At 52.9% G+C, this 12438-nt stretch overlaps 1 protein-coding gene across 1 annotated transcript in view; it reads left to right on the top strand.

Annotated features, from left to right (window-relative positions):
* The first annotated feature begins 684 nt into the window (after nucleotides 1–684).
* Nucleotides 685–12438, top strand: part of LOC143426475 (protein gustavus-like) — a 94282-nt gene continuing 82528 nt past the window's right edge. Inside the window, exon 1 of the mRNA XM_076899961.1 lies at nucleotides 685–1130. Within this exon, the coding sequence (XP_076756076.1) occupies nucleotides 700–1130 (431 nt within the window). The 5' untranslated portion in view covers nucleotides 685–699. The remainder of the gene's footprint in view (nucleotides 1131–12438) is intronic.

Below are 12438 nucleotides of genomic sequence, written 5' to 3' on the forward strand. Positions count from 1 at the left end.
GCGCGGCGCGGATCCTCCTACGGGGCTTGCGTTCCTTCCTCTCCCGGCTTTCGTTCCACGTCCGTTCGTTCGTTGGGTTCGTTCGTTCGTTCGCTCTCGCCCGCTTCGGCTCCGCTCGCGGGCAAGTCGATGTAAGGTCGCGCGGCGTGTTGTGCCGCGAAGGGAGTGTCGCCGGCCACCTCGACGCCCTCTCGACGCCCTCTCGAGCCTTGGCCGGACTCGCGAACGAAACCGTGGCAGAAACGTTCACCATGTTTCGCTCTATGTTCCCTATCGCGTTCGTCGCGGTGCGCCGGTTGTATTCGCGAGGGTGCGACGTCGTTCCCTGATCGAACGTTCTCGAGCAACCACCACCCAGGGGAGGCTGACGTGAGGGAGAAAGAGAGAGGAATAAAGAGAAAGAGTGTGCGGTCGTTTCGATCCCTTCGACGAGCCAGCCTAACGACGATCGCACGCGAGGAGTGGTGAATCGTGGGACTTTAGATCGCGAGTGAAAGGACCTCGGTTTCGTTCGAAGGGCAACGGCGATCGGCGTTGGTGCGCGCGTTTCAAGGACTACCCCGAAGCGACTGGGTTTTCGATCTCGTAGGGACACGAAGGATACATATATATATACGTATAAATAAACGCGGGACGATCCGAGATGACGAGACGCATCGGGGGACGGTAGTTCGTGGTTGGTAGGGATGTCCTCGTGACATGTTACCCCGTGACCTTGGCTGTCGCGACTACAACGTCCTCCGCGGAGAGGCTCGCCTCCTGGCGCACGGATCGAGCGATTCTAACGGTCGATCGGCGTCGTCGTATCATCCACGTGGGCTCGAGTACCGCCTGCTGCCAGTGGTGCAGGTGAAACCTGATTACGCGGTCCCGTATGTTCTGTGCTGGAGGGTGCCGGACGCGACGGTCCACAGGATCCAGGTACCGCTGCACCACCATCACCAGCATTACCGCCAGCACCGTTATCAACGCCGGCATCGACAACGCCGCCGCCGCCACTTCCAAGCGGCGGCTACGCCTCGAAGACATCCCGTTCCGTTCCAAGCCTCGTCGAGCTATCCTTTCGCGCACGGCCGTAATACCTCGCAACGCGGCGGCGACCTTCCTGCGGTGCCTGGTATGGAAACGAGGTGAGCTTTCAAGCGGCGTTCGAGGGTGTAAGACGCCCGTATATGCGTGCCGTTCCGTTCCGTTCCGTTCTCTGAATCCCGATACTCGATCAAACACCACCACCACCCGCTCGTTGTTTGATTTCCGTGATTAGAACCAGTTCGAAGCGACCGCGAGCAACTTCCTAGATTAGATCTCCACGGGAGTGTTTCGCGATCCGTTTGACTTTCCGCGCGATCGATGGGCATTCACGACTGGTCTCGGGGGTAGACGAGCTAGAGAAGCTTTTCTAGGGCAACGCGATGGTTCCTCGTGAAAGAGTAGCTCCGGGTTATCGGATGAAAGGGTCGACGTTGAATGACGCGAGAGATTTTCCGGATCATTTTCATGGTTCGCCGGAGTGCACCGGCCGAGATTGCACGGAGATGGCGCGGAGGAATTTTTCAACGTCTCCCCGGTTTTTCGTTTCGGTTCGACGAGAGAGAAAGATCGATACCACCAGCCGTCGACGGAATAGCAAAACCGGCGAAGGTCGTTTCTGATTGGCCAGGTTGTTTGGGCGAAGGCGAGATGCAGTTTCGTGGTCGCGCTCTTTTCTTTTTCATCCGTCAGCACCGATCTTCCCTTGTGACTTTTGTTCTGTTTATCGCTTAAAACAGTGTCGTCCATCTTCGATCGTTGTCTCATCGTTAGCTTTTCATCGATCGCTACTCGCAGTATTCCACGCGAGACATTTTAGAAACGAGTTTAGACTCCTCCTTTATTCCTTGCACTTTTTCAACCCTTTCGCGCGGGACGCGAGGGGCGGTGGATCGGCGATTCGATCCCTCTGATCCGTGGGGCGCACCCTTGTCCATTTTTGACAGCAATGGAGAAACATTTCGTCGTCACCTAGAAATTCGATACCGAACAGGTGCTGGCACAATGGCAGAGCGAAGTCGGTGATTAGCATACAGTGGAGTCTACGTCGCGTTGGACTCGATCCGTTGATTATTCCGCGCGTCGAATGGCGTAACCTCGTGATCCACCGGTCTTTCTGACCTATTTGCATTTTACGTAGCCTCGCGTCTCGTTCATTCACTCATTTTCTTACGCGTCGCTGCAAGACGAGTATCGCGCGCGGATGATTCATTCGTTTACCGTATGCACGATCGAAGCCGATTTCCATCGGTCTCTCTATTTATTCAAACGTTACAGCTGCAGCGTCTCGCTCTCTTTTTTTCTCCGTTACAACGGGAAAAGATGTCGCGAAGAAACGGAAATGCTCGATTCGAGCAGGCGACCATCGCAGTGGACAAAAAATATTTCACAGCAATAACTTTTGCTGAGATTTCAAGGTTGGCAGGTTTTTTTTCTTTTTTAAATGGAACTACATCTCCTCGTCGTCGCGACACGATAGCTAAGGTGAAGGTGAATCCGACGACCTTTAATTCCCTGACGTTCGCGTCACTTTACGGCGTATAAAAAATTCATGACTGTTGAGTAATTGATGCGAAGCAGATTCGTTAGCGAACGAAATCCCGTGGAGAATTTTTAACGACTTTATCCGCGATCCACATGATTCCTTCCTCGCCGCAGAGACAAAGTACAAACGAACTGGTCGCATCGAAGCGTAAGGGCGAGCATGAAAATTCGATGCTCCCATGCCGCGTTCTAAGCGAAAAAACTGAGCCGACGAGCGACGCCTGCTGCGCTCGCCAGCGTCGACAGATTTCTTCGCGTTCGTTCCACGACCTCCCGCTGCTCCGGACAGTGAACTCCGCGCGGCTGCCACCAGTTTCTTCCCCAGCCGGACTTGAAAAGTGGAGTGATCCTTTCCCGACTGTCCTTTACGCCGCGAACCTGACCGGAATATTAATCGGCCCCGTTTATCTCGACGGGCTCGCGCGCCAAGCGGAATTACGTTCCAGCTGCACGCGTTCCCGAAACCACGCGCGAATCGATCCTCTTCGAGAGCTTTTCGATCGCTGCGACGACCTTGCGAATTGGTGCTTGCGATCTTTCGTTCGCGTCGCAACTCAACCCACATCGCTCTCTTCCTTGCCGAACAAAGTACTAGTAGTAATGCGAGAGGAGCATTGTTTACGCACATAGATATTTTAGCTGAAAAAAGGGTGATGGAAAGAGGAGGAGTGCGGATGATTTCGTTGACCGTTCGAGGCGAACCATTTCCGGCAGCTGAGCTGGCAACTGGCCTTGGCTTAAAAGCTCTCCTGAAGCTTCGTACCTATCACACCGTCGCTTTTTAAGTTTTTACATCCGTCCCGCGGCGTGCTACGAAGAAAACCTACCGAGCTCGATGAATCCCCCGATAAAACCGGTCGTATTTCTCCCTATATTGCAGCGGTTCGTGGCTTATCGACATCTTTTCGGATAGCCACGTTACGTACCTCGAACCAAATATAAAATTTCGCCTTTCAAGTCGCTGGGTAATATCTACGAATCTTCTTCGAGTGCATCGCGGGTCTCACGATTTTTCGTGTCCACGGTGTGCTCGAGGAGCATCCATGGCTAGCTGTAGAAAGTAGTGTAAAAAGTAAGATCGACTCGTATCTCGAGCGAGGAAATAATTTTCGTGGAGGATCGTCGCGGTTAGATACATTTTTATCTGCAGGATCTAGGCAAGCGGGTGCCATTAGGCGAGGCCTGCGAGAAGATTCACGAGGGCCACGGTGTTCCGTCGGAGAGTAATTCTCGTAGCGAGGTTGCGGGGTTCGCCAGAGGAAATAGTCATTTTTCAGGGACACCTTCGCCGCGGCACGGAAGGAAAGGGTCGCGCCTCCGCTATCGTCGTAGCTGAAATTGCAACGTTCACGAAAGCGACGCCCGTTATCGATCCCTCCTCTGTTCGTGCACGCTGCAGCCCGCGTACGTACGTGCCTCGTTATCGCCCTCTTCAACCGAGCGACACTTTATCTGGATAAACGGCGAATAAAAGGGACGAAGAGAAGGAGAGAAGAGGGATGGAAAAACTAACCCGATATGGCGATGTATGTATGAAAGCGAAGCAGAATCTACGGCTTAATGTCCCTTCGTTCGCCGAGACCAGTTTACCCTTATTGCGCTCCGCGTCGAGGGGGGATGAACAGCCGTGGCAGTGGGATCTCTTTTCCTCTTTGTATCGTTCGATCGACTTCTGTCAGCCGGATCTAGTTTCGATTTTGTACGGCTGTCTGTTCGAGTTAAAACTATCGCGAATTGCTCGCGAGAGTCAATTTCACCGATGCAGGTACCAAGATACCACGTGTACGGTGACGCGTTTAACTTTCGAGAGCAACTTCGTCCTCGCGCGGATCGGTGGACCACGGAACGTTAGAGGAAGAGACAAGGAAATTGTGACCCTTGGTCGCGGTGGAACAGGTTTGTCTTTGTCAGGACGACGAAACAGCGGCTGAGTCCGATGGTAATTTACTTTTACGCGGCAGTTATCGATGGGACGATGGCAGCTGCGCGAGCGTGGCGAAAACGAAAGAATAGCGCGAGGATTTATTCGAATGTCGCAATCGCGTGACATCAATAAGCCTCGCGAGTTGGTCGGGATTCTTTCTGCGTATCCGGCGTGTTTGTTACGCGCGATCCCTCTCGGAACCTATCCGCGTATTAACTAATATGGTAATTAGAAATTCATTGAAAGGCTACGCGAGACGAATGATTTTCCGAGCCACGGCTCGCGGTCGATTACAGCCAGGGGGGGGGGGGGGGGAACGGAATGTCGATAGACGGAACGTTGGAAGGAGTAATCGCAAGCGACGTTACTGGTACGCGTCTGCTAAGAGTTCGGCTATTGGAACGGAGTTTACCGAAAGAAACGAGCACTCGGATCTTGCCGGGGATGCCTCCTCTTCCTGGAGTGCACTCGCTTCTGCTTCATCGGCCCTTGAGATCGCTGCGTGCCAGCTACTTTTTGAGAACCTCTTCGAAGGAGATGAAAAATCTCCAACGTACGCGCACAGACATACGAATGTTTTTCGAAACTCGTTTTATATTCGTTTTTTACATTCGTACATGTCGAATTGTTTTTGATTCGAGGAATCGAAAATTGGCGGGAACGATGGAGGATCGGATCGCCTCGAGCAGCCACGCAACGATCCTCCCGCGATCCCCTTTAGAACGCAGCGTTTACCGCGAATCGGTTACGGAACGGTTTTTCCTCGCGTCCTCAAGCATCGTTCGCGATGGAGTCCGTCACTCCGCACGCATCATCCCGCAGATCGTACCCGCGGATAAAACATAAAATATTACAGAAATGATCGTGGCAGCGTGAGAACGATGCCTCCGCGGTTTTAAAACCGACGCAACGGAGATTCCTATAAATCGCGCGCAGGTGTTGCGCCGCGTTTCCTTCTCTTTTCCCCGTTTCCTTCGCTTTTTTCCTCGACGAGCCTCGCGCGCACGGACGTCGACTTTGAGTAACTGCCGATCGCCTGGCGATCTCGCGAAAGATCGAACGGCGTTTAAAGCGCGGCCTTTGCCGGGATCGATCCTTGTCGAGCGGCGAAAGGCTGCTCCTCGGTGTCGTTACGTTTTATCACTGGCATCCGTGACGTCACCAGAGCTATTTTCGATTAGGCGTACCGTTACTCGCAGGACCGAAGGTACGACGAACCGTACGCGCCGCTGAAATATCGCTGCCCTCGAGTTGGCCGTGAATAATACGTCCTCCCGCGAGGAACTTCCGGCTCTCATTGTTCCTCGTCGAAAAGTACCACGTTCTAAAATATTTTCGGTTCTTTCTTCTCTCTTAAATGAGACAAAAATTGTTTTTCTTCCTCTCGAAATAAGTCCGAGGCGATTGTTGACGTACGTGAGCTCTCGCGCGGCCGAGAGATTTCCTCGAAACCGCGGAGAACGGACCGGAAGACGCGATGAAAGAGCTAGGCCATACGCGTGGATGGAAAGTTTTTAGAAACGAAAGGTGACTTTTAGAGAAAGGCAAAGTTCGTGGCTGCCAGATGTTACGTGTCCAACCGTGGAAATCCCCCGGATTCTCTTCGATGGTTTTTCGAATATCGAACGATCGATCGGATAAGGAACCTTTGACGTCACTGGTAGCGACGCGTGGGACTTCGGAGAACTGTCTTATATCGAAAATAATCGGTTCGCAAAATTTTTGCAATCGTATCGAGCCTGTTATCGAGTACTCGAGACTGCTGTCTCCGTTTTTATAGAAGTAATATCTCGATTGATACCAATCTGGAAATCGATCTTGCGATCGAACGATTTGATATCTCCGGTGATCGTTTCCGCGGAGGAATAAAACGCAACCGAGGCGCTCGCTTTTTTACGCGTCACAGTGTTCTGCACCTGCGGAACTTATTTGGAATTGCGCGTTTCCTGTGTATACACTCGCCTCGTGCTCGTTCATCGCTGCCCCGAGGATCCCCGCGTTTTCCCGAGGAAACAATTATTTACCGCGAACGAGTCGTCGTTCGTAAGATTGCTCGAGGTAATCGAGGCAATTGCCCGACATTTCGAACAGCCTCGAAATTCACGGTGAAAACACACGCTCCTCCGAGTCGGGGGTTGCTTCAATCGGCGTTACCAGCGTCCTCTTCTCCGTTCCGCGACTCTACGGAACCAACGAGATCCATTCGTTCGACGCGGGCGTAACCTATTTCACGGCGAACGAAAATAGAACTGTTCGCGGACGTAAAAATCGGATATCGACGGGGAATTTCACGAGCGATACACGCGATGCGTTTGTATTACGTTTCACCGCCCACGCGCGACCTCGCCTCTCTCCCGTCGTACTTACGGATTTATTTGCCCACGTTAATTTCGATCGACCGTATCGTTAGATGAAACTGTCAAAGCAAGTCTCGCGTGTGATCTGGCGTGACTCGTGCTCCTCTAAGACGGAATCGATATAACAATCCTTTAGCGGATCAACTGCAAGGTATGTCTCCAGTGAGGGCAAAAGTTTATCGTACCGACGATAAATCGCGATTCACTCGATCGACTACGATATTGAACGGGTTCGACAAATATCGTAGGATTATAGTATAGACAGCACGCGTTCGATCTGAATGCACCCTTGTGGTTGACTCGAGGAGTCGCCTACTGGCAACTGCACGGGGTGGAACACCTTGGCCGGGATCAAGGCTGGAACGTGCCCTATTTATTGCTCGTCCTAGCGGATTTAGAAGAAGAGAACGTTCTCGCGATCGATACCACGGTGGTTTCCGGTAAATTAATGTTTTATCGCGATATTGGCTGGCCGTCTGTGCGAGGGGTGACAACGAACAGATGTTTCGGGGGAATGCTCGATACGACTGCTCGCAGAGGTTGGTTCTGTTACGCGAGCGTGGCGAACGGCTCTCGGCAGTTACATTGGAAAATTGGCAAGGAAAGTTTATCAACGAAAATTACGCGCGATCCGTACGATTGCGCCAGGTTTCAGGTGTTCTCAATCGACCGTGAAGAGTCTATCGATCGTTCGCGAAACCGTCTGATCTACCCTTAAATTCGACCATTACGTAGTCGTTCCTCGAAATCAATTCGACGAGACTTCGTACCATTTCAGCAGATTTTTTCCAGCGACGAAGCAAAGTTGATACGAACACGATGACAAGGTGAGAACCACTGTATTAAAGCAGACGAGTCGCAACGTTGCCACATTTCGCAGGTCCCACTCTTCTATCGACCGAGCAACGTTGCCAGCACCTTTTCCATGCCTTTATCGCCCCTTTCCGTGCAGCCCTCCACTCGCCTCCCTTTTCTGTCTTTCCTCCGCGTTCTTCTTTCCCCCTCGCACCGGGACGCTCGCGATTTCTTTCTCCCTCTGCTGCACGTCTCTCTCTCTCTTTATCCGCACTTCGGCCCGTGCAGACGAACGGCCGCGTATATATACCTAGACTCCTCTTCGCGTCTCCTTCGTTCTTCCCTCTTCATTTATCCCCCACCACGCGCGTTCAATTCTCCCTCTTCGTCCTTCGTCCCCGGTTCTTCGACCTACCTCTTTTCCGCCCAGCTGTTTAACCTTCCTAGGGCAGATGCCGTCGCGGTTAGGTGCAACGTCACCTTTATCGTGCCCGTGTGTCCCACCCCTCCTCGAGTCCCTCGATTCTTCTCCTCTGGCTGTCTCCGTTCGTAATTACCCGATAAGGGCAATCCGGCCAGGAAGGGCTCGCCGATCGACTCGACCTCGATCTTCGACGGGGGAATCTCGGTCTCCCAGCCGCTCTGGTGCACACCTCGCCGAAAGCGGCGCAGAAGTTTCCGCGCTGGCGCCACTCGCACCCGGAGGGCCGTCGGCTGGTGGTCGAAGAAGAAGGCTCGATTTTTCTTTTTCTTCTATCCTCTCTTCTCCCCTCCTCTTCATCCGGAGAACCGACGACTCCTCCGGCTGATGCTCGACGCTGTCCGGCAGGCTTCTCGTGTATTAAAGCAGTCGCGAAAGAAATATGAAACGGATGACCGGCGGTCTCGGGGTCAGCTCGGTCAATAACTTCGTTATACGGGCCAGTTGAGAAGGCATTTGCCTTCGATTCCGTGCTCTGGCGAACGTTGCCACCACCACCGCCGCGGCGACGTCCACGGGGACGCCGTATGAATTATTTAACCATATGAACGCGATTATCGCGTATGAACCAGTTACGCGTGTACCTGGAATCGCCTGCCGATTTATATTCGCTGAGGCACGTCGACTGTCTTTGAACTCTGTAGAAGATCGAAAGAGGATGGAGAGGAAACGGGGGATGGCTGGCTAATCGCGCGGACGTTTTTTTCGAGAACACCAGGTTTCTTCGAGGTGGTCCTCCTGTTCGATCCGCGTTGGTCTCGAAACTCAGACGGATCTCGTCGCGACGTGACTCATCGTGTATATAACCGGCAGTAGGTGGAGGTCGTGGGGCATCGTGGATCTGGGACGATTTCGGTCGACTGGGCTGTGCCGCGGGGGGAGAGAAGAGAAACCTCGGAAGACGTCACCGCGAAAAGAGTTGACGAGATTGCGCGTGAAATTGTAGATGCAATCGTGGACGCCCGAACAATGCTCGCAAGTAGCGTTCCTCCCAGTCGCCTGACATCTTTGCTACGAATATAATCGAGGTACCACCCTTTTCTCCTACCTTCCACAAGCGCAGAGGAAGCGCGTCGGTCGTCCTCTGAGTCGTTTTACCATCCCAGGCAAATTGGTCGAGTTAACCGAAGACTCTTTCGGGCCATTCTTGAGCCATTGTGTCGGAGGTCCATCGTGACCTCGCGCGGTGACGTTTGGCAATAACAGAAGAGAAAGTCCTAGAGTCCATCGTCTACAGCCGCGTGGTACCGCGCGAAGAATGGCGGGGCCTGGCAAGAACCGCGAGCCATCGCGCGGAACTTTCGAATAGCGCGCGGGGCCAGAAAGGAACCTTCCACCGCGGACAATTATCTTAGCGTATTCCGAAGATGTTTCGCTCGTTATCCCGTTGGCACGGTTCTTCCTCAGCCGGCCGATCGTAGATTACGTCTCGTGCCCGCGCGTCCGCTGTGAATAGGAATGGCTCGTTTACGTTCTCGTCGATTTTTCGCCGGCGAAAACGGCCACGCTAACGAGCCATCGAAATCGTACGGCTTAGGGGCAAATATGCGATCATATCTCCCGCATTAGCTACCTTGTGAACCTGCTGGCTCCTCGAAACAACACGCGCGATGGCAGGAAGCAAGCTCTCAAACGCGTTACTAACGTTCGTTAGAGCCACTTCGCAAGAGGTAACGATCACTTTTTACCAGCGTTAATCGAGCGCGACGCGCGAAGGCGTGGGCGCGCGTACACCCCGAGGGTTTCATTATCGACCGCGAACGCCACCCCCTCCGCTATCGGTCCGCGAAATGAAAAACCGAGCGAGTTGACCCATTGAAATGTACGAACGCAACGGTGAAACGTTTTATACGAAGATCGGTAATTGCCGCCGCTCGATTGCGCGAAACACGGTAATACAGAGTGGAGAAGGTTCACCGAGAGCGGATAGGGGTCAAGCGGACCGTCATCGTCGTCGAGCTTACCTACAGCGTAGCTACGCTAGGGTCCCCCTCGATGGCTGCTGCAACCAGACGGGATAATGTCGTGTAATGAAGATTAATCTCGTCTAGTAAGCACCAGCCGTTCCAGTATTCATAAATCAATCGTGTCCGTCCGATTATCATTGAAATCCGAGTGGATCCACCGGGAGCGAGCGACGCGAGCGCGACGCACGGCGTCGACGAAGAATTGGTCAGTGCTCGAATCCGTGCTTCGAGGAGTTGTTCGCGATCGAGAGACTCTCTTTTCGAGTTCGAACAGCTAGGAATTGGAATCGACGAGGACCGCGAGGCTTCGTTCCTGCGACGTTCTCAAGCGAAACTATCGGAACGTACGAGGTCAGGCAAACCCTCGTTCGAGCTTTTACTCGAGAATGGACCTTGTAATTGTTCGAGGTGACGCGTTACCAACGCGTTCAATCTTATCGCGCGCGGTTCTCTCTTTCGACGATTACGAGATACCCTCGTTAGCGCGATAGCCGTTTATCAGGCCCCGTTTATTGGCCATTCCGTCGCGTACCCGAAAAGGGCATAATCGCTGGGCGATAAACAGCCCCGCTGGAGTATACGCGTTCCAAGTCTGGCTTCGTAGCCGCTCGGAAAATTGAACGTCCAAGGAAATAGGCGCCCGTGGAAAAAGTGAGTCGTCGGTTTGTTATCGCGTCGGCTCTCCCGTCTTCCTAACGGCTTATGATAATGAACGGGACGGATATTTTCCATGGATTTGCTTCACGGGCCCGCAGGAACCCAGCCACTTAACTGATTTCGACGAGATAGCTTACGCGAGCCATCCCAGCACCCGCGGTGATATCCGCTCAGCTGGTCACCACGTTTTTTAATTCACCGCTACGCCGAGCTGCTCGCGGTAAACGCGTCCTGGCGAACTGGTTAAACGTGTATCAAATATCTGATTCTGAAGTCATCTTCGAAGGACTCGTTTCGATTCCGAGAACGATGGAGATGCGACGAAAGGATCGTTCAGAACGATGAGAGATGAGTTCGATATTAACGCGTCCCTTTTCCATGAACCATCAAAACTTCCCTCGTGCGTGCAATAAACGTAACAATAACAACGATCGATTGGATGAAATAGTGGAATCGAGGGTCTTCGCTCCCCATTCGTTGTCTGCTGCCACTCTGCCAACGTATTCGAAGCCTGGAAATTTTCGTCCGCTCACCGGAGAAGCTCCTCCAGCTATTGTTCCGCGAGCATCGCTCGCGTGGGGCCTTTCGAATTCCTTTCCAACCAAATTTGGAGTTCGCGAGAGAAACTGTCAAGGCCGTCTTTGTGAAGACGAAAGCATAACGCGTGTACGCGGGCTCGCCTGTTTTCGACCAGGCTAGATCGAAACGAGGAGAATATAAATTGCGATCCGATCGAATGGAAACTTACGCTCTCGGGGATCGCTCGAAATCTCGACGATTCTACCACTCGACTTCGCGCTTTTACCTTGAGATTCGTCGACGAACGGACGAGGCTCGCGATGGAATTTAATAAACCGCGGCGGTCCGGGGGGTTAGAAATGTTCATTCGAAACGCGGGGCGTCGCGCGGCTGGAGCGCGGCTATTAAATAACCGTCGTTATTTATCTTTCAATATTTGATTAACTTAATTAATGTTTGCCGGTAGCGGGCCGGGCGCAAACAACGGGCGAGCGCGTGATGTAACGACGCGTAACGGCTCGCTTATGAAATTTTACGAAATAATGGACCGCGACGAACCGAGAAACACCGGTCCCGACACTGTTCGAGCAATTTACGATTTCGAGCGGATTTAAAGGGAGCGAGAGTTGGCGAGCTTATCCACTTTACGATTACAACTCTCGACGATTAACCAACCTTCGAACGGACACGCGCATCGATACTCGAGCCGAAATCGCGTTCAATTAAAGAGTTCGTTCTCGGCTCTGATTCGAGTGGAATCGCGTAACCGATCCGTCTGGTTTTCGAGCGAGCATTAGAGCGATGAAAAAAGTAGGAGGCTGGCGAGTAGGCAGGGGTGAATGGAAACGGCCGTGTTCTCCGGTCTCAACCCAATGACCGCGAGCATTCCGGTCCATTTAATATGATAATCGACGATGCGCGAACGCGAGATAGAAAGAGGTTCGTCCTGTCTGAGAACGTGGAAACCGGTTCTCTGCATCCTTGGGACGAGACCAGCCGCGAACGGGGCCCGTTGTAAATAGAGCAAGAAAACCGACGGCCAGCAGGGATTTGTCTCCGGAAAATTACCGCGCGCCGCGTCGCGCTCGTAAATTTCATTTCCATGCGATCGAACGATTGCCCGTAACTGTTTCAGCTGCCGCGCGGCGTCGATTAAAACGGTCT

Source organism: Xylocopa sonorina, chromosome 8, assembly GCF_050948175.1.
Source record: "Xylocopa sonorina isolate GNS202 chromosome 8, iyXylSono1_principal, whole genome shotgun sequence".
In the NCBI taxonomy this organism is placed as follows: Eukaryota; Metazoa; Arthropoda; class Insecta; order Hymenoptera; family Apidae; genus Xylocopa; species Xylocopa sonorina.